At 36.5% G+C, this 27,432-nt stretch overlaps 1 protein-coding gene across 2 annotated transcripts in view; it reads left to right on the forward strand.

Moving 5' to 3' along the window:
• The window catches only part of SH3GLB1 (SH3 domain containing GRB2 like, endophilin B1), a 52,112-nt gene extending 26,030 nt beyond the window's left edge, over positions 1 to 26,082 (forward strand). Inside the window, exons 5-10 of one of the 2 annotated variants that reach the window (XM_004378706.2) lie at positions 1,532 to 1,624; positions 5,631 to 5,717; positions 12,215 to 12,304; positions 12,688 to 12,788; positions 20,281 to 20,509; positions 20,886 to 26,082. In XM_004378706.2, coding sequence (XP_004378763.1) covers positions 1,532 to 1,624; positions 5,631 to 5,717; positions 12,215 to 12,304; positions 12,688 to 12,788; positions 20,281 to 20,509; positions 20,886 to 20,993 — 708 coding nt within the window. In that variant the 3' untranslated portion in view covers positions 20,994 to 26,082. The remainder of the gene's footprint in view (positions 1 to 1,531; positions 1,625 to 5,630; positions 5,718 to 12,214; positions 12,305 to 12,687; positions 12,789 to 20,280; positions 20,510 to 20,885) is intronic. The other variant, XM_004378708.3, reaches the window with a different exon arrangement.
• Positions 26,083 to 27,432: the final 1,350 nt, after the last annotated feature.

Consider the following 27,432-nt stretch of genomic DNA (forward strand, 5'->3'; position numbering starts at 1 on the left):
GAAGACTAAGTTGCGACTGACCCCAGCCGTAGTGTTTTCGATTGCCTCATATGCATTGGAAAGCTGGACGATGAATAAGGAAGACCGAAGAAGAATTGACGCCTTTGAATTGTGGTGTTGGCGAAGAATATTGAATATACCATGGACTGCCAAAAGAACAAACAAATCTGTCTTGGAGGGAGTACAGCCAGAATCCTCATTAGAAGCAAGGATGGCGAGACTTCGTCTCACGTACTTTGGACATGTTATCAGGAGGGATCAGTCCCTGGAGAACGACATCATGCTTGGTAAAGTAGAGGATCAGCAGAAAAGAGGAAGACCCTCGGTGAGATGGATTGACACAGTGGCTGCAACAATGGGCTCAAACATTGCAACAATTCTGAGGATGGCACAGGACCGGGCAGTGTTTTGTTCAGTTGTACATAAGGTCACTATGAGTTGAAATCGACTCAACAAGATTTATTTGTGGGAATGCGCATATTTGACCTCAGACAGAGGAAGAACCACCAAGTTAAAATATGATTTAAAAGAAATTGTCAGTAGGATGAAATTTGTTATATAGAATCCATCTAGGAATTAATAAAGTGAGAAAAAATTCTTAAACCAGAAGGTCAACAATTACTCTAAAGCAAGATGAGAAGATAAGGGAGCCAGGGAAACCAGAGCACTGGAGATGGAACAACCAGAATGCAGTTAAAGAGAAGGTTGAGACACTGAAAAATGTAACTAATGTCACTGAACAGTTTGTATAGAAAAATTGTCAAATGTGAACCTAATTTTCTGGGTAAACTTTTACCGAAAACACAATGAAATTTTATTAAGAAAGAAAAAATTCTTATAAACTTACCTACTGTACAGAAGTTTGAAGTTCCCAAGAGGAATTCTAAGATGCCATGCTGATGTTTACTCATTATTAATTCTTTAAATTTGAAATTCTGTTTTGGAGTAGTTGAGTTTTATTCAGTACTGGGGCACATTAAAAGCAGTCTGCCCAGTCCTTGAGGTAGATCACACAGAGTGTCAGGGAATCCTGCCGTAGGCCCATACCGCCTTCACCATAGGCACTTCCAGGATAATCTTTAACAGTTTAAAATGGGATTTCTCAACCTTGGCACTGCTGACATTTTGAACCGGATAATTCTTCACTGGGGAGCTCTCCTGCGTTGTATGATACTTAACAGCATACTGGGTATGCTGGGTAGAGTCCAGTAACGTTGCTCCTCCCAGTTGTGACAACCAAATGTGCCCTGGGGAGCAAAATCACAAAATATTAAAACTGACATTCCTTTGTTTCTACCATTGCCTGACATTGTTTCTGGATTTTAGTACATCTAGAATGTCTCGATCATTTTAGAAATGAAATCACTAAGAAAAGGGGTCAGAAACCTAAATGGTCACTTTATAGCCAATTTGTAATCATAGATTTTTTTTTTTCCAGATGATACATATATTTATTGGAAATCATATTTTAAATGTGTATGTTCTTAACTGGATTTTAGCATCTTTAGCCTTTATTTTTTTATATTTATAGAAAGAAAGGAAACTGTTACAAAATAAGAGACTGGATTTGGATGCTGCAAAAACCAGACTGAAAAAGGCAAAAACTGCAGACACTAGAGCTTCAGTAAGTATTGTTTTTTAATGGAAAACATTTTAGGTTAATAACTTTAAGATTTATAAAATCATTTTAGTAATGTACTATGCAAAATAATGTCTGTTATTGATACTAGAATATATAACTTTAAGGTCTTGTTTTTGTGCTTTTTAAACAAGCTTATCAGATCTTAATATAGCCAAATGAGTACATAGTAGCCATATCAAGAGGCAATATTCTTATTTCAGTGATACAGCGGTTGCTAGAAACAGTTATCACTCCTAAAGCTGTGTCACGTTCTTTAAATATCCTTAGTGGTGGCAACAAATGTCTTTTGAAGATAGGTTTATTATATTTGAAGATAGCAGAAAAGATAGTAATTTAGATGAGAATAATTCATGTTTAAGAATACTTGTGTGTGACTTAAAAATTAGGTGTGACTTTTTTTCCACATATGACTCAAACTGACTGAAGGAAGTGTCAAAGGATAGTTCCAAAAACATTCCAACAGTGGCAGCATGGGCTTCCAGATGGCTCTTTTGAAAGGGAGCAAACCCATTTTGGATAAATAAGTTCTGGTATATTTTTCAGAAAATCAACCTCAAGATAGCCTTTTATAGTTGAATAGGTGTATATTTCATTATTCTAAAATAATATAAACATATAAAATAATCTCATGATTTTATATATATCTTTCTTAAAAGGCTTTATTTATAACCTAATAGTTCTGTCTCTATCTCAATTCTAAAGCTTGAAGAGATTAATCAGAGTTGAATTGGACAGTATAATGTAAGAGAGTACAGTGTAAACAAGTATGAATTTATTACAGGAAGCTAAAGAGTTAATTCTTAATTTGAGTTATGGGGCATGTTTTGTTAAGAGGCACGTTATTCCCACTACCCTTTCTCTGTGTCCAACCCACTACCACTACCATCATCAAGAATCATTGCCTTAATGAGCTTATAACTACAGTATTGGTTGAAGTCTGTGGTAGCTCTTTTGTATTGGGAAAGAAAAGATTGAGAACTGGTTTACAGTGAAATTTAAAACTGGTAATTTGGTGTTAGACAGTGATGTCCCTCATGAGACTACCCCAACAGCTTATAGGAACAGAATAAGTTATTTGTTCTATAGTGGTCCGCTTTTAGAGATTTTATATTAGCTACTCTGTGGGAGAAGAGCTATCTGTGACATTAATTCCAAAAACTCACCTCTGATTTTATTATGACATATCATCATGAACCGTCTAACTTCTTTAAATAGGCTTTCTGTAGAATCAGAACTTAAAAAATGAGTACTATAGATGGCAAGAGACTCTAAATTAGAATTTATATTCATTTCTACTTGCTAATAAGTTTTTATAGTAAAATATAAATTGGTTTTTAAGATACTAATTCATAATCAGATAAAAAATGTTCAGATAAACAAGGATCATTTGGAAATAAATGTTTGAATTAGAATAGAATCATTTAATTCAAAATGCCTATATGTGCCCAGTGATTATGGAATAAGAATATTGTTATTAAGTTTCAGTACAAAATTTTGTTGAGCAAGGATTGTTACAGGATAATGATAGTCTACTTTTTTAACTTAGAAAAGTACCAGAAAGCACACAGAATTAACAGTATGCAGAGTCTTTTTGTTATTCTAAATTATTTTCCCATTACAATTAAAATATATAAGAAATAAATATATAATACTGGACCTAAATATGTAATACTGGACAAATTTTGAGAGAAGTTTCCCTTTCATATATCCAGAAAAAATCTTAACAATTTTCTGTGTTGTCTATTTTGGGGACAAATTTTTTTCCATGGAAATTTATGTTTAAAATTTAAATGAATTACAATTCAAATGATTTTATTCAACAATTTCATTTATAAACAGCTTTTCTAGAATTTATATATTATATAAAATGAAATTTAACTACAGCCAAATATTAAAAGTATTGGTCTAGACAAAGAAAACCACATTCTTTATTTAAGTCTGAAATAACTTTGGAAAAGAATAGCCCTCTTAGCTTCTTACTACATAAAGCCTTAAGGCATACCTATATTTGGTGATTGTTTTTCTTTTTTCTGTATTTCTCTTTCATGTACTTGAAGAATACAGAAAAATAGAAACCACTAGGGGTTTGGTTGTTGGTTTTTTTTTCCCTCCTTTGACATATTTCCTGATTCATACTTGGCGGCTAAAAGGACTGCTCTAACCCTAGGCTTTCTTTGATTTCACTTCTTTATTAATTTCCATGGATTGATTGTTTAGAGACTAGTTAATTCTCTACTAGAAAGGTTTGAGACCTGTGCATATCAGTACTTTCTTTAAAAATTCATTTACAATAGAGAGTCCTGGACAGAATAGGAGAAAAATGCATAACAAAATTCAGATTCACAAAAAAGACTAGACTTACTGGTCTGACAGAGACTGGAGAAACCCCCAAGACTATGGCCCCTGACACTCTGCTAACTCAGAACTGAAACCACTCCTGCAGCTCGCTTTTCAGGGCTCCAGACAAAGACTAGACAGGCCTATAAAACAATAACACGTGTGAGGAATGTGCTTCTTAATTCAGTCAAATATACGAGAATAAGTAGGCAGCTCCTGCCCAAAAGCAAAATGAGAAGGCAGGAAGGGACAGGAAGACTAAAGAATGGACCCAGGGAACCCAAGGTGGAAAGAGGGAGAGTGCGGTCACACTGCGGGGATTGCAGCCAATGTCACGAAACAATATGTGTATAAATTTTTGAATGAGAAAGTAACTTGAGCTGTAAACTTTCACCTAAAGCACAATAAAATTTTTTTTTAAGAATTCATTTGTTCCATAGTCTCTCATGACCTCTTTTTATACTCTATACTTACTGAATACCTATTTTGTGCAAGATACTCTGCTGTGGAGAAGTTCATAGGTAAATAATGCAAAATCTTTGCTGCCCATAGTTCACAGTACAATGTAGTACAGTAAACTTTTTGATGGTTTATCCCTTTATCAGTAAAAAAATTTCTACATGTACTCAGTATTGCTACTTTACTAACTTATGTTTTATTAGTTAGCATGTTGAAAAATGGTAAAGGACTAGAAGAGCAACGTCAAAGGCAATTTCTCAAAAATATACCAGTTGAGCAAAAAAGAGAAAACTTACTTTGTATCATGGTGAACAAAAATACCCTATTCAAAGGTTGTATTATGATAAAACTTAACGTCACAGGGGCAAAGACAACATATAACTTCTACGTGTAAATTACAAAGCACTGACATTGATTAACGTAACCTTATCTTTCTTAAACTTTTTTTTTATTATTTTAGAGTTTTGTTAATGGGAAGAAAAAAATCAGCTGGTTTCAGAGCTGTCCGGTATTTAGAGGTTTAGGCCTCTGTTATTTTTTGGCATCCAAATATCATGGAAAATAGATCTTCAAGTAACCTAATACAGCAGATGTGTCCCTCTGCCCACTTAAGCATTTCCACAGTGGTCTAAATATTTAATCTGTAAACTGAGTAAATTCATAGCACCATCATATAGCCTTACTTATATATGTACACATGTCAGAATTTAAAGTTTATTGGAAATACAAGGGTTGACATGCCTTTCATATTTCTTCAGGGTATGCCAAGACCTGGCTGAGGCGATTGAAAAGACAATGTGGTTGAAGGCATCATAAATTCATAAAATAGAAATGATCTTTGAATAGGGAAGTTGTGAGTAGGCAGCAGGGCTTTCATAGTTGAAAACTTAATAAAAATTTTAGGTAACTATGGCAGATTTGAAAGTGATGCATCTTCCCTAAATGGTTCTACTTTAAAATCAAGCATCAGCATGTTTTTTGTTTTTTGAAAATTTGAATGATTTAGAAAAATTGAATAGGTACCACTATGCATAGAACAGTATAGTTTTTCTTGTTTTGTTTTTTTAAAGTAGAGAAACTTTTATCAGCTCCTTTAATACTTATTTAGTGTGTTCTTTATTGTGCAGAAGTAACTTGTTTCCCTGTATTCATTGGTATAATGTGTTCTTTGTCTCTTACCTATGCACTTAAGCAACTAAACTCAACTCGCCTTGAAGGAGATAACATTATGGTAAATTTCTCTTACATGCTCAACTTCCTGCATGTAAAATGGCTGAAGGTTTGTTGGCCTACTGTGTTTTATACATCTTAAATAAAGTGTCTTCTCTTGCTATTAGCAGCATTTAAAAGTCTAAAATAGTCTATACTCTAATAAAAAATACTGGCTAAAGTGATATTGGAGCTTGAAGAAAAGAAATTGTATATTCTAATTGCCAGACGTATTGGCTATGCCAAATACAGATTTTAGAATCTGAATTTATACATACGTATATAATGCCTTTTTATACCCAATAAAAGACGTTAGGTTAGCTGGCGTTTTGTATTTTCAGTTTTGACAAAATTGACAAGATTTACTTTACTTAGAGAAAGGTGGAAGCATTAATTATCATGAAATACGCAAACTGGCTTTGCTTATCAGTAGCTTCAATGTTTACCTTATTTTCACCCTAACTCAACAAAGAATTTATTCTGCTATTCCAGGGCCAAGACCAGTGGCGTCGGTAGGGTTGGTGTCACCCCCCACCTCCACCGGGGCAGGCTGGCCAGCAAACCCCTCCTCCGTGGGTGGCGTAGCCCTAGCCCCGCACAGAGCTGAGTGCCTTGCTGCACAGCCTGCCTATCCAGAACCCGCACCCCATCCCTACTGTGGCTCCCCACAGCTCCTCACCTCTCCTATTGGCCAAGACAGAGACCTTCCTCTCCACCCAGTGGTGGGCACCCGCGGTCCAGCCACCCGCACACAGACTGGTGGGTGATGGGACGGGTGATGGTGGTGGTGATGACGAGTTACCACACTGGATAGATAGGTAAAACCAACCCTAGTGACACCACTGCCTTGGCGGCCCCTCCCCTGGCTATGCCAGCCCACCCACCGCTGCCACTGCTGCCACCACAGAGCTTGTCATTTTGGTGTCACCCCCTCTAACAGTGTCTGGAGGTGCAGTCCTTACGCTTCGAACTTGCCCACGCCACCCCACCCCACCCCACCCCACCCCCGTGACACCACTGGCAAAGAACTCCAGCAGTTTAGGTATTCTGTAGTGGCCAAGTCCATTCCCCATCCAGTCCCGACTCACTTAAGAAAGGTGCAGAATAGTGATGGTCTTGGGCAAGAATCAGGAATGAGAATTGTTCTATATTATCCAGTGTATATACTGAGCTCAATTTGAGGAAATTATTGAGATGTTAGAAATTACTAATTTTTTTTTTAACAAAGTAAAAAAATCTGAGCATAGCCAAGTTCATAAATGTTAGCCAATAAAAATTAAGATACAGTGTTTGGTATTATACTCTAGATAATACCAAATACTTCAGTAGAGGTGGCATGAAATCTACAGTAGAGTTAATAATAAATTGGCAGTTGATTGCTTTTATCCCAGTAGCATTGAACTAAAAGCAGGGAAAAAAAAATCGTTGTAATCAGAAAGATTTTACAGAATATGTAAAGTTATTTTTTAGTTTTTGTTTTTTAACTACTGTAACTATTGAAGCCCTGGGTAAATTAGGGCTTTCCTTAGATAGCAAGAGAATGCATCCTTTTATTTCCATTGTCCTATCTGTTAGGTAAATGTAAAAGTGTGAGAATTTCAGTCATTGCTAATTTATAAATCCTAGGTTTCTTTTGTCTTAATGTGAAAAACGCCTCCAGAACAATTGGCAGGACTCTTATGTCTTATTTATCAGGTTTTTTTTTTTAACTACTGATTCCATATACTTACTTAAGAAGTATTTACTTTGGTAATGTTAAATTTATTATATCTCAAGTTTTATTGTGCCCTTCCCCCTCCCCAAAAAAAAAGCTGTATAAATCTTCACTGTCCATTTATCCTTGCTTTAATTTCCTAAAATTCTAGAATTTTAGACCTAAATAAGACATTATAAATCATGTAGTACAAACATCCAGTTTTACAGATGAGTAAATTAGAGTTGTGAGGTTAGATATTCCCAATTTGGGAGACTGTATTTTTATTAACTTACAGAATTAATATAAGATTTAAAAATTTGGTAGTATGGATAGATACCAATGTATACTTTCACAGTATATTAAACTTTATTGATTTAGTTACTAATGTATTTTATCTCTTAATATGATTCTAGAGAAGGAGAATATGCCAGTTGAATTAAAATACTTACATTTTTTATACTAAGTTGTAGAAAATGTTAAATTCCAACTTTCTTTCATGCTCTATATTTTTCTCTAATTTTTAATGCTGGCTAGATTTGGGCAGAGGAAGTGACAAAAGTAAGTAAATTATTAAATTACAGAATTATGAAACAAGAATTTAATTGTTATTGATTTGGTTAATATTTATTGGGCAGCAACCATGGGGCCAGTCACAGTCTGTGTAACTGTATCTTGCAAAATCTGGAAGTCATCATGGGAAAGCTCAGATCTGTGTAGCTAGTAGCAGCTCCACAGAGCAGTAGAACAATATTGCAGGGATGTGCTTTGCACATTTCTGATATATCCTAAGTGCTTACTACAGACAGTCCCCTGGCTACGAACATCCGACTTCCCTACAACCTGTAGTTATGAACCAGCCCCCGTGAAGCCTATTATATTAAAAATTCGAAGTGCATAAAACAATGGTTTGTATAACAGATAGTTGCTACTTTGCATTGCTCATCAAAGCATTATTACTGTATTATGTAGAAGATGTTTTAGTGTATCTGGAAGTGTTTCATGTTTTTTATGCATAGGAAGGTACGCTGTGTACTATATACTAAGACAGACATCTGACTGACGTTAGCTATGAACCGTACCTAACTGTTCCAACTTACATACAAATTCAACTTAAAGACTGACTTAGGAACAGAACTCATTCATAATCCGGGGACTGCCTTTATATTAAGTGATATTCTTTATAATGCCTTGCCAGGAGACAGTTTAAAGACTTAGTTTACTCCCATGACAATTGGTTTTTAAGTGACAGTTTTTCTCTATCTCATTTTCAAAATTTAAAATATAGTTAACACCAGGTCCTGTATCTTCAGAGAAGTAGGTGTGTCATATGTCACACAAGTGAATTTTCTAGGTAATTCTGAAGTTTGTTCTCCTCAGCTCCAAAGCTTATTTTTCTCAGTCACTTTAGTTTAAAATATCTTTTTTTAAAAAAGTACTTTATTGCTGCATTAAATACAAGATAGCAAGTATTTAATTTTATTTACACTTAGGGTCATTATTATGAATATCCATTATTGTACTGTTTAGCAATCGGATCTGTTGTTTGTTTTACAAATATGTTGCCTCTTCCCTCAGTGTCAGACTGTCGTTTCTAGAAACTGTCCATGTGACTGTTGCTAGCAGTACCTCTGTCTGTGTTACGATTTCTAATCTTCTCTGGGCTGAGAAATCAAGTAGCTAAGCAAGAGTTTATGGAATAAAAGTATGACTTCAGTGCAGATGTGTTTCAAATGCTATTTTAAGTCTTCAGAAGGATTTTTTTTCATTTACTCTTCATGTTCAGGACTTACCAGATCTGACCTCCAGATGGAGGGCAGTGCTTGGGGATGGAGGGCAGTGCTTGCGGATTGAGGGCGGGTGATAATTGTGTCCTCTGACTATTAATAGCCTTACAAACTTTAACTTTTTTATATACTGACTTTGTAGGATTGACTTATGCTCCCATTGCCTTTGTGGTAGCCATTCATTAACTTAGTTTCTGGTTCCACCCTGGCTCCAGATTTCTTCTGGAACCTCTAGCATGAAAAGGGGGCAGAGTAACATAAAGGTGATATAGGTTGAGCAAGAAAACAAGGTTCTTTCCCGCTTTGGTTGGCATAACAAGTACATCAAAGTATTTGATTTGATTTTGCAATCTCAAGATTGGAAAATATTTGATATAATAAATAGGAAGAAACTCATGAAGCAAACATTTATATTATGTATGTATACATGAAAAAACAAGGAACTATATCAGAATGGGTTTGGGGAGGTTTTTTTCCCTTTCTGTACTTCTCACTTTTATCATTTTTATACTTAAAAAAAACTAAAACTTCATGTTCCTGCAATATATTAAGATTTAAGCCCATAGAAAAAAACTGGACAACACTGACCAAGATTGTCATAGTAAATACCTCAGAAGTATGACCAAAATTTCTAGCTTTTAGATACCCAGTCGTGGTATCGCAGACCAACAGATTTTTGTCCTTTTTCCAAGTTACATCTTAAAAGAACTCTGCTTACCTAATCCAAGTTAGGCTATTGTATTTTCTAGATCAGTCAGTCCAGTAACAGTAATTCTAAGCCGTAGATCTTTTCCTTAGAATTCTACTCACTCTTAAAATTTAGTCAGGGAATGAGACCTTCTGGAGGACAGAATATCAACATTTTAATAATCTGTTGTCTTTCTTTCAATCCTTTTTATTGGTATTTTTCTAATAATGGATCGTTTTCTACCTAAGTAAACTGATTATACTGAACCTAATTTAAATTTCTTCAGCATCTCAGATTGGTTATTATGATCAATAATATATGCCAGAAGTATAAATGGTTTGGGACATTAGGCCAAGTTTAGAACCATCCAGACATACCCTGAAACTTAAGAAATGAGATTTACTCCTTTCGTATTTATCTTTTCTAAATATAAACTCCAGATTGTACAGAAAAATTACTTCCTAGGCTTTGTAACATGGTACCTTGCTTCAAAATTAAGTACTAAATTTTGCTCAATCCCAGAAGATTGATCACTTGTCCTTAATAAAATCATTTGTTATATAATTTTTTTTTTTGCCAGTATCTTAGCATTAAAACCTTATTTCCACTTCAGTCTCAAGCTTCTAGGTCACTTCAGTCTGCTACCTAGCTTACTTGTTTATACCTTGTACAGAAATTAGTAGGTTTTTCTACTGTTTCTACTAAAGGCCATTATTAAATCAAATTGTAATTTTTGCATTCTTTTACTTCTGAAGTTCATTTATTTTTGTTTTGCTGTGCTTCTATTAATCGAAACCTTTTGTATTCAACCAAGCAAAACAGTAAATAGTGCAGATGTAACACTGCAGTGATTTATTTTCCTTAACGCTTTCCTTAGGAAGAACATTGATTCTTTTCTTTTCCTGGACTTCTCTCTGCTTCATATTAGCTTACAGATGAAGCTTACTTCAGCCCTGCTATCAGAGCAGCATGTATTCTGATTTCAATCAAGTAAATTTAAACTCTTGACTCAATGAGTAATTCAAGCTTATTTCCATAAATCCAATCTTATTGTCAATTTTTCGTCCCCTCTGCCAGGTCTGTGGCCAATGGAATGAGAATGGTTATAGCAACTGATTATCTACTTTGATTATTTACTTTTTGCTGCTGCTTCCTTTTTGACTGGTTCACTGGGTTAACTACCACCACCAAAGGGTGAAGGAGAGGGGGAATGGGGCATGCAAGTAAAAAATTCAAACCTTATTTTTATACTTACTGAGGTCTTTGATATGCCCCAAGTTATTTGCATAATTGGGGGGGGGCTGTTTATGTTGAGAGGTAATTGAGATCATTATAATGACATCACCAGTGATGATGCTTCATTGGGGGTAGGATAAGCTAGCTATTTTGAGTGAGCTCTGAGGTTTTATTTTCTCTTCCCCACTTCTGCCAGGCAACTCTGGGTAAAGGTTTGAGAACATGTTTTTTGCCAATATTTACTGTTTTTAGATCATGTTGATTTTTAGTGAACTATTTTGTCCCCACATTAGCTAGATGGTTGAAGCCAGCGATGGTGTGCTATTATAGGCAGCTCTTCCCCACTCTTAGGTCAGGGACTTCACCTGGTAGTTTGAAATCAGCCATGGTGGGAGTAATTTATACCACAAAATCTACAAACACTACAAATTAGGTCCCCCCCCCCCCCGGGAGATCTGGTTTACTAGCACTAGGTTGATGGAAGATCAACCATAACTTTCAAGAAAAACTTTTTAAAACCCTGTATATCTTTTAGATAATTTTTCTATTTAAGGTATATTTTATGCAGAGTTTTGAAAGAATATTAAGAAGAAAGACATTTAAAATGTAGGACAAAGAATCCTTTGAGGGACCTAAGAACTGTTCCTAGCAACAAGTGTTTGTTTGGTAACTAACAAAAGGGGTTAGAATCCTGTGGCTTCAGTGTGTAAAGTCTGAAGACTGTCCTTAACTTAAAAATAAAAAACTATACTAATAATTGAGAATTTTTGGCAATGATATTACTTTAACATTTATAGAACTGTGGTAATCTTAAGATTTTATAAAACACTAGATTTTTTGAATTTAGCAGAATTGATACTAGAAAATGTATGAAAGTATCTTGACTGTTCCATTGTAGTTTTTCTAGACTTTTTTGAGTATGTCATTAAGCTTTTGCATTAATAGATTCTTTAGAGTCAAGTACTGGTGAGGAATCAGTTCTGTCTAGGTTGAGTAATATAGAACAACTAAGGTCCAGAAACTAGGGACCAGTTTAGACACAAAGCAGAATCAGGGAATTGCCAGATTATAATTTCGAGTTTTTTCTTTATAACTGTCTAAAGGAATGTATAAGATGGTTTAAGTCTTCTAATAAGCTTCTAAAACTTACGTTCCAATTTAAGTCTGAACAGGAATTAAGAATAACTCAAAGTGAGTTTGATCGCCAAGCAGAGATTACCAGACTTCTGCTAGAGGGAATCAGCAGTACACATGTGAGTGCTCGTTTACTGGAAATGTATTTGGAACAATAGACTTTGATAATCCTAACGTAATGGTGTTTGGGGAGGAAACAACTGAACTTCCTTTCTAATCATTTATTAAGGAAGTTTAAATTGTGGCAATTTCGAAAATATATGAATTATTTTACATTTTTACTTACACCTCGTCACTTAATTCTCCCACTCTCTTCAAACCCAGTCACTGGTTTTTGTTTGTCAAGCAGTTTGTTACTATACTACTGACTGAGGTCGGTCTTAAGCCTTATAGTAAGATATTGGATACTCCCTTAGTACAGTGTTGTGCTCTGTCTCCCCTTTGTGTTTGCCACTTTAAGTAGATTATAGCACTAAGAACTGACTGTAACTTTCCTTTACAGGCCCATCACCTTCGCTGTCTGAATGACTTTGTAGAAGCCCAGCTGACTTACTATGCACAATGTTATCAGTACATGTTAGACCTCCAGAAACAACTGGGAAGGTAGTAATTTCCTTTTCATACACTCTGGGATTGCAGCAAAAGGGTTGCTATTGTTACCATTCATACTCATGTTTTGCTTTGTTGTTGTTAGTTGCCATCAAGTAGATTCTGACTCATGGCGATCCTGTGTGTTACAGAGAGCTGTTCTATAGGGTTTTCAAGGCTGTACCCGTTCTGAAACAGATCGCTGGGCTTGTCTTCCGAGGTGCCTCTAGGTGGGTTTGAATTGCCAACCTTTTGGCTGGTAGTCAGGCACTTAATTGTGCCACCCCAGGGGACTCCACATTTTGCTTAAAGCTACACAAATGCTTGGAACTCAGCCATTTGAACGAAATCTAGTTATTACTACACTTTAGGTTAGGCCCAAACCTTACAAAGTGAAATCAATGCCGTCATTCTGGGAAGAAAGTCTAGCTCATCTCTCTGCCCTCAAAGAATTATATTACAATGATAAGCAGTGGGGGAAATTTTAAGCCTTTATTTTGTTGCAGGTTACTGCTTTTTAAGACAACATATGTTGCTGTTGTTAGGTGCCGTCGAGTCATTTCCAACTCATAGCAACCCCACGTACTACAGAACAAAACAGTGCCCCATCCTGCGCCATGCTCCCAGTCATTATGCTTGAGCCCATTGTTGTAGCCGCTGTGTCAGTCCATCTCGTTGAGGGTCTTCCTCTTTTTCGCTGACCCTGTACTTTACCAAGCATGATGTCCTTCTCCAGGGACTGATGCCTTCTGACAACATGTCCGAAGTATGTAAGACAAAGCCTTGCCATCCTTGCTTCTAAGGAGCATTCTGGTTGTACTTCTTCCAGGACAGATTTGTTTGTTCTTTTGACGGTCCATAGTATATTCAATATTCTTCGCCGACACCACAATTCAAAGGCGTCAGTTCTTCTTCGGTCTTCTTTATTCATTGTCCAGCTTTCACATGCATATGATGCAGTTGAAAATACCATGGCTTGGGTCAGTCGCACCTTAGTCTTCAAGGTGACATCTTTGCTTTTCAACACTTTAAAGAGGTGTCTTGCAGCAGATTTGCCCAACGCAATGCGTCTTTTGATTTCTTGACTGTTGCTTCCATGGGTGTTGATTGTGAATCCAAGTAAAGTGAAATTCTTGACAACTTCATTCTTTTCTCCATTTATTCTGATGTTGCTTATTGGTCCAGTTGTGAGGACTTTTGTTTATGTTGAGGTGCAATCCATACTAGAGGCTGTAGTCTTTGATCTTCATCAGTAAGTGCTTCAAGTCCTCTTCACTTTCAGCAAGCAAGGAAGGTTGTGTCGTCTGCATAATGCAGGTTGTTAATGAGTCTTCCTCCAATTCTGATGCCACATTCTTCTTCATATAGTCCATCTTCTCGGATTATTTGTTCAGCATACAGATTGAATAGGTATGGTGAAAGAATACAACCTAACACACACCTTTCCTGACTTTAAACCACATAGTATCCTCTTATTCTGTTTGAACAACTGCCTCTTGATCTATGTACAGATTCCTCATGAGCACGATTAAGTGTTCTGGAATTCCCATTCTTCACAATGTTATCCATAATTTGTTATGATCCACACAGTTGAATGCCTTTGCATAGTCAATAAAGCACAGGTAAACATTTTTATGGTATTCTCTGCTTTCAGCCAGGATCCATCTGACATCAGCAGTGATATCCTCGGTTTCATGTCCTCTTCTGAATCTGGCCTGAATTTCTAGCATTTCCTTGTCAATATACTGCTGCAAGTGCTTTTAAATGATCTTCAGGAAAATTTTACTTGTGCGTGATATTAATGATATTATTCAGTAATTTCTGTATTCACTTGGATCACATTTCTTGGGAATAGGCATAAATATGACGCTCTTCCAGTTGGTTGGCCAGGTAACTGTCTTCCAAATTTCTTGGCATAGAGGAGTGAGCACTTGCAGTGCTGCATCCGTTTGTTGAAACGTCTCAACTGATAAAATTCCATCAATTCCTGGGGCCTTGTTTTTTGCCAATGCCTTCACTGCAGCGTGGACTTCTTCCTTTAGTACCATCAGTTTCTGATCATATGCTACCTCTTGAAATGGTTGAACGTCGACCAGTTCTTTTTGGTACAGTGACCATTTGTATTCCTTCCATCTTCTTTTGATGCTTCCCATGTCATTCAACATTTTGCCCATAAAATCCTTCCAATATTGCAACTCAAGGCTTGAATTTTTTCTTCAGTTCTTTCAGCTTGAGAAATGCTGAGCATGTTCTTCCCTTTTGATTTTCTATCTCCAGCTCTTTGCACATGTCATTGTAATATTTTACTGTCTTCTTGAGCCACTCTTTGAAATCTTCTGTTCAGTTCTTTTACTTTATCATTTCTTCCATTTGCTTTAGCTGCTCTACCTTCAAAAGGAAGTTTCATAATCTCTTCTGACATCCACTTTGGTCTTTTCTTTCTCTCTTGTCTTTTTAATGGCTTCTTACTTTTTTATGTATGATGTCCTTGATGTCATTCCACAGCTCTTCTGGTCTTCAGTCATTAGTGTTCAACACGTCAAATCTAGTCTTGAAATGGTCTCTAAATTCAGATGGGATATACTCAAGGTCATACTTTGGCTCTCATGGACTTGTTCTAATTTTCTTCAGTTTTGACTTGAACTTGCTTATGAGCAGTTGATGGTCCGTTCCGCAGCTGGCCCCAGCCTCATTCTGACTGATGATATTGAGCTTTTCCATCACCTATTTCCACAGATGTAGTCGATTTGATTTCTACATATTCCATCTGGCGAGGTGCATGTGTATAGTTGTCGTTTATGTTGGTGAAAAAAGATATTTTCAATGAAGAAGTCGTTGGTCTTGCAAAATTCTGTCACGTGATCTCCATCGTTTCTATCATCAGGACCATATTTTCCAACTACTGATCCTCCTCCTTTGTTTCCAAGTTTTGTATTCCAATCACCAGTAATTAATCAATGCATCCTGATTGCATGTTCGATCAATTTCAGACTGCAGAAGCTGGTAAAAATCTTCAGTTTCATCATGATTAACCTTAGTGGTTGGTACATAAATTTGAATAATAGTCGTATTAACTAGTCTTCCTTGTAGGCATATGGATATTATCCTATCACTGACAGTGTTGTACTTCGGGATGGTCCTGAAATGTTCTTTTTGACGATGAATGCAGCGCCATTCCTCTTCAAGTCGTTATATAGAGATAGCCAAATCCAGAACTTGAACACTCATCCAGATGATTTGCTCTTAATTTTTAAAAAGGCACTTTTCCAGGATACAGTATAGATAAAAATCCATGCCTTCATGGAACTTAACATTCTATTTGGGAGCAGAGCAGAAAATAAATATGTGTATAAATTATACAGTAGTATATTACCAGTACCAGTTGCCATCTAGTCAACTGACTCATGTCAGAATAGAGCTTGTGCTTCATAGTTTTCAATGGCTGATTTTTCAGAAGTAGATTGCCAGGCCTTTCTTCCAATATATATAATGCTTACAATAAACTTCCATGTAATATTGTGAGAAGTCATTGGGGGAAAGTTGTATGGAAATGAGAGAAGGAAAGTTAAGAGACAAAGATGAGGTTAGAGAGGCAGAGGAAGTAGGAAGAGAAAAATAAATAAGCAGAATGGGAGAAGGAAACCACACTAGGAAGGAAAAGGGATAGATGGGGAAAAAAGAGAGTGGATTATGAAAGGAAAAGGAAAGAGAATATTTAGAATCTGATGTTTAGGAAACCATATTTCTCATACCTAGGGATTCAGTTTTGAAGTGAATTTCACAGTGTTTTTGCCTCATCATAGTTCCTCAGAATTCTCATTAACCACTGTTTATAGCTGTGAAATAAAAAATGGTATGTGATATTTAAGTTGTTTTACATTGATAATTTTAGTTAACGATTCTTATGTTAGTGTTTGTTGTCTAAAAATGAAGTTTATTAGTTGCCGTTGAGTCGATTCCAACTCATGGCGACCCCATGTGTGCATAGTAGAACTGCACTCCATAGGGTTTCAAGGCCGTGACCTTTCAGAAGCAGATCACTAGGCCTGTCTTTCAGGGTGCCTCTGAGTGGGTTCAGACAGCCAGCGCTTTGTCTAATGGTCGAGTGTGTAACCATTTGTGCCACCCAGGGACTTAAAAGGTGATAAATGCTATGGAGAAAAATAAAGCAGGGAGGTACCTCAGTTGTGGGTGGAGGATTGCAGTAGTCAGGGAAAGCAGACTTGAAAAACATGAGAGAGCAAAGCATGCAGGCATCTGAAAGAATAGTGCTGCAGCCAGAGATTACAGCAGGTACAAACACCCTGAAGCAGGATTGTAGCTGGCATGTTCAGGGAACTTCAAGAAGGACTTGACTAGAGATGAAGAAGGGTAGAGGAAATGGGGAGCTGGAACATAACAGCTTGAAAGCCACTGTATAGACTTACTCAGAGCTGAGGAATCATTGAAGGGTTTTGAGCTGAGGAGTGACATATTTTGATTTTAGACTTTAATAGGATCATTCTGGCTGCTATGTTGAGGATAGATGAGAGAATGGGTGGAAACTGACAGACTGTTTGGAACCTGTTGTAATAATTCAGTCAGTAATCCAGTCAGGAGGTGATGGTGGCTTGGATCCACGGCAGTTGTGGTACATGTGGTAGAAGTGGTCTGATCCTGGGTGTATTTTAATGGAGTTGTGGTTAATTAAAATGGGGAATACCATAGGAGAAGCAGGTTGTTGGGGGTGAGAGGGGAGGCATGGCACATTAGGTATATCGAAAGCTCAGTTTTAGACATACTAAGTTTGAAATGGTCTATTTCAAGAGAGCTGAGAAGCCAGTCATGGAGAATGGGAAGATGTGAGCAGCAAGGTAAGATGTAACCATGTGTGGGCCCTGGAAGTCAAGTGAAAAAAATGTATCGAATTGGAGGACAGTGATCCACCGTGATCGCTGAATAGAGCAAGTGAGATGAGGACTGAGAATTGACCATAGGATTTAAGAACACTGAAGTCATACCTGACCTTGACAATAGTAGTTTAGCTGGAACAGTAGGGACAAAAGCTTATTTAGCATGAACTTATAAGAAAAATGGAAGGAGAGGAATTAAGACCGTAAGTTTAGAGAAGTCTTTAAAGGAGTAAAAGAGGAGCAGAGATGAGGCCATCGCCAGAGGACAAAGTGGAGTCTAGCAGCTTTTTGTTTGTTTTTTTTAAGAGAAATGGAGCGTGTTTGTAAGCTGTTGGGAATGATCTGGTAGATGGAGAAAATATGGTAATGTGAGTGAGAAAGAGAAAAATTGCTAGAGTGATAGCCTTGAGAAGAGATGAGATTTTGTTCACAAGTGGAGGAATTAGCCTTAGGAACATAGACAGCTCATCTTTAGTAATAGGAAAGATGACAAAAATGTGGAAGTTCACTGATTATTCTCTTTCTCTAGGTTAAAAAAGAAACAAGTTCATCAGCTGAGTGTGGGGAAAATTGCTGAAATTTTGAGGAGGGGCAAGAGGGTATGAAATAGTCACCAGGAGAATGGAAAGTGAATAGGCTAGAGAAATGTAATTGCCGGCAGCATTGTAGGCCCACTTGAGGTTTCTAGTCATAAATTGAATGTAAACCCAGCAACCTGGTTTTTTTTTATTTTTCTCCATCACAGTAGATGCGTGAGTACTGAGTATGTGAATAGTGAGGTTTTTACCAAATGAGTACAGTGAACTGAGGAGGCATAGGAAATGAGAGCATATACAAGGAAATGATTATAAAAATGACCATGGATATGAAGGAGGTGTTGGTAGCATAGGTCCTGGTAGGCTTGTTGAAGTGAGTACTAAAAAGATAAAAGTGATGGTCAGAGGGCAGTATGCTTGAAATATGATTATTGGAAGGGTTGTAGTTATTGGGATTGATATGGTTTAGATGTGACCATGGAAATGGGTGGCTGAACTAGGGGCAAGAACAGGATCACTAACAGAAAAGTTCATAGATCTTAGAGGCTGAAGTGTTAGAAGGATTGTCTATATGAATATTAAAATCACCGAGAATTAAAATACACTGTCAGTGAGCCAGAGCCCTGGTAACGCAGTGGTTAAGAGCTACAGCTACTAACCAAAAGGTTGGCAGTTCGAATCAACAGGTTGCTCCTTGGAAACCCTATGGGACAGTTCTCATCTGTCCTGTAGGGTTGCTATGAGTCAGAATCAACTCAACGGTAGCGGGTTTAGTTTTTTGGATATCAGCCAGGAGCTAAAGTCTTCTAGAAATGAAGGGAAGGGAACAAGGGGGGTCTGTAGATAATTGCAACAAGAAAAGATCGTGGGTAGTGTATAACCTAATAACATGACATGCAGACATTGGTAGGGTTGGTTAGGGAGGAGAAGAGTCTAGAAGTGGCAATGAGGAGCATAGAACACCTACTTCATCCACCTCTAGGCGGGAGGAAATAAAAAACATTAGCATAAGGTGATGAAGGGAAGATTTAGAGAAGAAGTTAAGGATATAGGGAATTTTGCTGATGGCTGACTGATTTCTAGATGGCACAATAGTCATAAAGAGAAAAAGAAAATTGTATTTTCTGGAGGGAAGAATTTTACTCAGCCTACAAAATAAAATGTTTTATATTTTAATTAATGGGTTTATTAAAACTTAAATATGCATTTTCACAGATAATCTCCAACCTTAGAAAAGGTTGGATTAGAATGGTTTATAGGCCTGAAGTTTTACATTCTTTTCCATTTAGTGTTATTAGGAGGCAAAGTAGCCTTACCATAAATTGAAAATTCTGATTTTCTTTTGAATTGTTTACAAGCACGTTAATCACAAAGATTTTACTGATTTCTAATAAAATTATTTTTTTTCATTAAAGAAGACAGACTTGTGAAATTTGCCTTATTCTCCCATTGCATCTTCTATTTCATTGTGATAATTATCAATCATATTATTTGCATGTCCATTTCACCACTTGTGCTTAAAAGAATGATGTCATTTCATCTTTGTGTCTTCAACTTGTAGTAATGCTGGACATGTAGATGCTCAATAGATGTTTGTCATTTCAATGAATAGGAAAATATGATTGGATTGGTTTTATAAAAAAGATTTCAAGTTCCTCAAAGAATTAACTTGAGAAAGCTTCATTCATAATGGTATCTGATATTTAAGTGGTTTTTGTTTGATGATTTTATTTAACAATTCATAAAGGGAGGAAAAGATTGATAAAACATACCAAATGTTCCTTAAATAGGAGTCTTTCAGCAAGCTTCTAGAAATAGCCATTATATTTTTTGAAAGACAGCTCTGAAAAAAACTTTCAAGGATTTATATTTTAAAAACACCTGAATATTCTGTAGTATAATTGGCTAAGAGGGAAAAGGAAGCTAGATGACACATTTTGTCATTAAAGTATTGTTATTAATGTGTAAATCTTTTTCCAGAGTGGAAGTTGGTAGAGAGTAAGCAGTGCCACCAAGTGGTGGTATTGAAGAACTTTAATCACTTGGAAATACATAATTAGGCCATTTTCTTTTCAACAGTTTTCCATCTAATTATCTTTGTAACAACAATCAATCTTCAATACCACCTTTACCACCTGCTTCATCAAATGTGGTTGGCCCTTCTGCCGTGGCTTCAACAAGTGCTCTAGTAGTTACCTCTCCTTCCAACCTCAGTGACCTTAAGGAGTGTACTGGCAACAGGAAAGCCAGGGTTCTCTATGATTATGATGCTGCAAACAGTAGTGAATTATCGCTTCTGGCAGATGAGGTAAGTAATGTGGGTATGAAAAGAAACATAAGATGAATTGACGTACCTTCTAGTATATAACAGTGAAAATTCCTCATTATTTGGAAGTGGCTTGTCATGAATGATTTCATAGATTTCAGATGGTTATATTAGCATTCTGTAAATTTTTAATTACTATTTAACATAATAGAACATCACAGAAATATTTAAAACTGCTTAATTTCTAAAAGATATATAAAACTGCCTCCTATAAAAGACTTTGTCTTTTAGCAAAATTGATACTGATATTTAACCCATTGATAGTGAATATCTTAAACAAATTAAATACAAATATGATTAGTTTTCTATGTGTTTGTTTTTTAATACAGTTAATAATGGGAAATATCTTATTTTGTAGGTGATTACTGTGTTCAGCGTCGTCGGAATGGATTCAGACTGGCTAATGGGGGAAAGGGGAAATCAGAAGGGCAAAGTGCCAATTACCTACTTAGAACTGCTCAATTAAATAGGTGGACTGTGGAAAGATGGCCCGTCATGACACCATATTTATATACAATTAACTCTAAGTAAAGCAAGTTTAAGTATCTTCCATGTTAATGTCTTAAGAGACTAAAAAGAAAATACCAGCCACAGAAACCAATCTTTCTGCCAATAAAGTTGCATGGTAAATATTTCATTACAAAGTTTATGTTAGAGCTTCATGCCAAGAATGTTTTCTTACAAAATTCTCTTTCTGCTGAGGTCTCACTAACAACTTCTACTTTGGAGCCCCAACTTAAAGCAGAAGAACTGTTTTCTACTGAATTTTTCATTAATGGCAAGCTTTTTCTTTTATGTAAATAAATTTATTATGAATTGATATCAGCGACTCATTTATTATGTATAATAGCCAAATAATAAAATTTGTTTTTAAATTTTTGGTTTAAAAACTCTAGGATCTATTGTCAAGAATACAATGCTTCTGAATGCTTCCAGAAAGAGAAACACAGTTATACCACGTTTACCTTGTTTTCCAACAGAAATTGAATGATTTCAATGCTATGTTTTGATAGGTTATTTTGGGGGGTTTTTTGTCTTTCTTTTTTTAAAAGCATTACCTAATGGCTTGTTTTAAATTTAAGAACAACTAGTCCTTGAAAAGCATTACCATTTTTATATATACTCTGGTATATTTGTAGTTAAGATTCTAAAACATCTGGGACAAATTTAATTCACTAAATCAGTGTTTTAAAGATTGCTCATTTGGCACAATTTAATGCATAATCAGAACTGGATCTGTTAAGAACATACTGCAGTACAGTAAAGAGGATTTGTTCTTATTAAACAACAAATCCCTATAAAATATATGAATTTAGTGCAACTGCATTCATTATAGAGTAAACTTACGTACAAACAGAGTAAACTTTTAGTTACTCTGAGCCTACTAATTTTTGAAAATTTATTAATGAACTTAGATTATCTTGGTTAGGTTCTCTGTTTATTAAACACATAATGATGAAATGATTAATGGTACTTATGGCAACAGAGAATTGCTGTGAATTGGCAGATTGTGTTCCTGTTAGGACTTCTCTCATTCATTCATTCATTCATTCAGCATTTGTTGAGAGCCCTCTCTATGCGAGACGCGATACTGATGCACTGGGGGTGCTAAACCTGAATAAGATGCACACAGTCCTTGCCCCTGCAGAGCTTAAAAACCAGTGGAGGATACAGAGAAAGAAACAGGCAGTTGTTATATATAGCATGATCGGTGTTACAATTCAAGAAATACAGAGTACTGTTCTGGGGAGCATATAGGAGAGTCACCTAACCGAGACTTGAGGGTTAGGGAAGTCAAGGGTGGTTTGGGCATGAATGTTCAAGGCAGAGGGAACAAGATGTGCCAGGCCTGGAGCCAACAGAGCATAGCACATTCTGTCAGCTAAAAGTTCAGTCTGACTTAAGCATGCAAGTGCAAAGGTGTAGTTCCTTTCTTTAGGGAATGCTAATGTATCTCTTTTTTTGGTATTTTAAAAAATGAATACTTAAACACCATTTTAAGATACCCTTTTGTGTTAAGAGCTTGGTGAACATGTTGATAGTTTATAACCCGACCTTGTTACGATTTTATTTCTATACTATGAAATTAAATTCTTCTGCATTTTTTCTCAGTGTAGTTGTGCAAGACCCTTAGACTCAGGCTGATAAGTTTCATACTCTTAAAGAATCCGAGAAATCTGCTCAAGCTGGTTAATATATAGATCCCAGTGAATAAAGCTTCCCCCTCCCCCCTAGAAAGGAAGTTCTACAGCCTTGAATACTATCTAAGTCCAGATTTAGGCTTTGAAAGATATCAAAAATTCAAGTCAATTTAAACACCAGTTATAAATTAGGTTTGTGGTAAGTAGAGTGGTAAAGGGGAAGGAATATAGGTAATGTAGTGAAATGGTCCTGGGTTCAAATCCAGTTTTCCTCACATACCTTCAGCTCAGAAGTCATGTAAAATGGGGATAATTATGCCACCTTGGGGTTGTGAAGACTGTAACAAATGTTACCTTGTATGTTAGGTACTTTTTAGGAAGGGCTTGGCACAGAGTAGACATTCTGTAAATATCAGTTTCCCCTTGTTACCCTCTGTAGCTTCCTGAGCTACCCAAACTGTGGACCTTGTTTACAACTGTATATGAGAAACCTCTTTTATATCTATGCTCTGTTCTACTTCCCATTAACCCCATTCTTCACCTTCTTTAAACAGACCCAGAGCTAGGTTTAACCTCAGCGCAGTCAGTATAAGTTCTTCATCAGATTCTTGCGCTTTCCATCAAGTAGATGTGGATTGTAGTAACCCAGTACTGTTCAGAAGCCTTCAATAACGTTAAAGAGTTCAAAGGCTCCTTGGGGTTGTTGACCCAAGTCCACCACAGTATGTGGGCGTGTTTTTCCGTTTACTGCTTTGTGTTTTAGTAGGTGTTAGTTGTTTGGGGTTTTTTTGTTTGTTTTGGTTTGGCTGATTTTTAAAGTCATAGGTTTAGTTTTTACTCAGGTAAAGGCCCATTAAGGCTCTTATTTGGGAAGCCTATTTATTCATAGTGTAATTCGGAATTATTTAAGCGGTGTCTCCTGAGTTTAAAGGTATAGTAACATGGGAAAGATGTACATATGAATGAAATAATAAACTTGAAAATAACTGTAGGCTCAAGGAGAAAAAAAGTGATTATATCTGCCTTTGTCCTCTAATGTGAAAGGCCTGGTGTTAAATCTTTCTTTTTTGGTGCTAATCAGAAAAATCCATATTGCAGGAGATTAGGTCCTGAAAATGGGAATGTGCCTCACTCTGGGTAATGGGAAATAAGAAACTTGAGGCTAGGGTCACCATTGGGTTAGAGCCAATCCTCATAGTCTGCCATTGTCTACCAGAACAGAGGAGCGGAATAAAGCTGGAGATAAACTATGGAGTGGAGAAGATGATAGAGGCAGGACGAGAAATAACTGAGACTTTACCCAGAGAGAACCAGGTTACCGCCCTGTTTTTTGATAGGATTCCTTAAAAATACCGGAACGTCCCATATGCCTGAAATTTTGAAATAACGTTGCCCTAGTATATAGCACTTCAAGCCTAGGTAGAGTCATAATGGACAGATGGCTTCGCAATTTGGTCTAAAGCCAGCTTTGCCACAACACCTCTAGATGAGTAAGTGGCTCTTACCTCATGGTTAGATTAAAAGGGGTGGGGTGAGAGGGACTACCTCAACCACACCTGCCCTTTCTGACCCATCCTAATTAGAGAGCCTGCCTAGTTAGAGCAATGGTTCTCAGTGTGGTCTCCAGACCATCAATATCAGTGTCACCTGGGAACTTGATAAAAACGCTAATTCCTATTTCCCAGGACTTTATTTGTACTTGTTTTTTGTCTTCAAGGGCCTATAGACCTAGTTCTTCTCTAATAGCTTTTCAGCTTTTTTAAGACAAAAATCATGTCTTTTCATCTTTACTGTGTCCTGCAACTAATCATGATTGTAGTTACATAATTATTTTTATAATTTATTTAGTATTTATCCACCACTCTAAAATGTAGTTTCCCTGAGGTGGGAACTATGGCTCTTGATCACAAATTTCAACTCTTAGCCCAAGGCCTAGCACATAGTATGTATTCAGTATTTGTTGAATGAAAGAAAAAATGCAAATTCCCAGGCCTTACCTGCGACCTACTGAATGAAAGTTTGGGGCTGGGCTCAGCAGTGCGCAGCTTGTTTTAATAAGCCTTGGAGGTGATTCTACTGCACTCTAAAGTTTGAGAACCTCTACAGTAGAACAATGGAAACCTGCCTTTCATCTTCAGGCCTATTTGACATAACTTGAAAAATTCTTCCTGCCTTTTGTAACCGTCACCAACAATGCTGCTCTCAAGTGTAAAGGAACCTTGCTTGGCAGTGTTACAAATGGGTATGAAGGTATACAGGATACACTTAGTGTAAGGGAAATACTGCTTAGAATTCCAGTACTTGGTTGCTATGGAGGGTTTCTAGAAATGGATCCCTTAAACTGAAGAAAGGTAAGCGCTGCCACCACCCACATTTCCACTCAGCACAGTGCCTTTTAACTGGTGACAATTTAACATCAAAGCACCCTGACAAAACCACGAAGCTGTTTCAGACTAACATGTGCATCCCTGTGTCTCTTAGGTTGTTAAGCTCAGTTCACTGCTACTTCAAAGGAGACTTTTTAAACACCATTAATACTTTTTTATAAAATGTCATAGACATGTTGGTTAAAAAAAAAAATCATAGTTTAAAAAAATCAAAATCACCTATAATCCCACCATCCAGGGAGAATTATTTAGGTGCATAGCTTTCCAGACTTCTTCTGTGCATATATAATTTTTTTGTTTACATGGGATCAAATTGTATATACTATTTTGTAACCTTTTTCACTCAACAATACCATGATTATGTCACCATGTCAAATATATTTCTAATATTTTTTAATGGCTACATGATATTCCATCATATGTGCCACATTTTATTAAACCGTTGAATTTTTAGGTTTCCAGTTTTTCACTAATAAACACTTTAAAGAACACTGTGTTGGTAAATATTTTAAATATTCTTAATTATTTCCTTAAGATGAATACTTTGAAGTGGAATTGCTACTGGAGAGGGTATGCCAGTTTTTAAAAGCTTTTGTTACTTACTGTCATGTTGTTCCCTAGAAAAGTTTTCTGAATTTACATTTTTATCAGCAGTATATAAAAGAATACCGTTTATTCTTGGAGGACTTCCAACTGAATGTTCTTGGAGTCTTCAGCTTAAAAGTAAAGAAAAAGAGGAAAATAAAAAGACCTTGCAAAATTAAAACAAAAATCAGTCTTAAATTATTCAGACATAACATCATTGACTGTTCTCCTTTGTGTCATATGTTAAGTGATACTTTGGGATGGTTTGTACTACCAGCTTGTCCCTTCTTTCCAATCTCCTGGAAGCACTATCACCTTTCTGACTTATGCTAAAATGGTAGGAAAACAATTTTATGTAGGTTGGAATCTCATGGTAGTTTTGATGCAGGCTTACCTTTGATGGTTTTAGGGAATGTGGCCATAGTGGGAAAAGTAGGGCCTTTGAACAGCAGGCAGAACTAAGTTAAACACTGGTTCTCCCACTTGGCTTCATGTCCTTGTGCCAATCATAAAACCTCCTTGAGCTTATTTTCTCATTTCTAAAATGAAGATACTATAAGCCTACCTTGTAAGGTTGAAAGGATTAGTACTATTATGAACAAAGTACCTGACAACTAGTAGGTGATGAGTATTAGTAAGATTTCAAGCTGAGTAGGTTAGTTGTTATTGCCAACTGCTGTGGACTAAATATCACTGTCATTGCCAAATATATGAAGGCAGTCACAGTAAATGGATGTTGACTTGCAACTTCACCTACAAATTCTAGTTCTTTTAGAATCTTGTCTCATTTTTCTGTAGCCAAGTGTTCAAGTAGCCTCCTATCCAGGTAAACTCTCAGACGAGGTGTTACTACCATGTTTTTGTGGCAGTGTATAAGGGTAGTAATCTTATTACTCTAAAATGGTGAAATGAACATGTCAGCCATGCTGAACTTCTGACTGAAACTATCCCTCTTGAGTAGGAAGTGGTCCCCAAACACACCATGTACTTTGAGCCTTCTTGTCTTTTGTATATAGATTGCTCAGCTCTACCTGTAGACCCTCTACTCAATTGTCTTGAGTAAGCTAAATGCTCCTTCCTCTATGAAGATATTCTGGATTCCCTCAGGCAGAATTAATCATACATATATCTAATTCAACTATGACATTTATTGAATTTTAATTACTTGCTAACCAAGCTGAGCTCATGGGCATGGACTTTGTGTCCCTTAACACCTAGCACACCTCAAGCTGACTTGCAGGAAACCCCATAGCTGCTTGCAGCATTCTAATTTCTACAAAATATCCATTAATGATTCAGATGTGATGCTATTATGTGTGCTTGCCCTAAGAAACATTGCCCCTTTTGGACATCAATATCATAGAAAATGCACATCTAATTTTCTTTGAGAGTAAACCCTAGGATCGATCCATCATCATTATTGCTTCCCATTGACTCTGCTTGAGCACTCATTTTACACAGTACTCATTACTGACTTGTATTTTGCAAAACACTGATTTATTAGGGAATGGATTTTTGCAGTTTGCATATATACGTCAGGTTAGATTTAGGATTACACCTCAGTTAAGTTAGGAAGGAGGTATTTCCATTGTTAAGCCTTTTTAAGTGAATGTACTCTGTAAAATGGATTAAGTTTCTTTCCTTCCTCCCCTCTTCTACTTCTTCCCCACCCTTCTTTTTTCCATTTCAGTATATATTTCCTCTCCCTTTTCAAAAAGGTTACAGATGATGGGGAAAATAATATACCACGTAACAGGAGAAAGAAAATGTACAAGGGAAAAAGAATAAAATG

Source organism: Trichechus manatus, unplaced genomic scaffold (genome assembly GCF_000243295.1).
Source record: "Trichechus manatus latirostris isolate Lorelei unplaced genomic scaffold, TriManLat1.0 scaffold00058, whole genome shotgun sequence".
Classification (NCBI taxonomy): domain Eukaryota; kingdom Metazoa; phylum Chordata; class Mammalia; order Sirenia; family Trichechidae; genus Trichechus; species Trichechus manatus.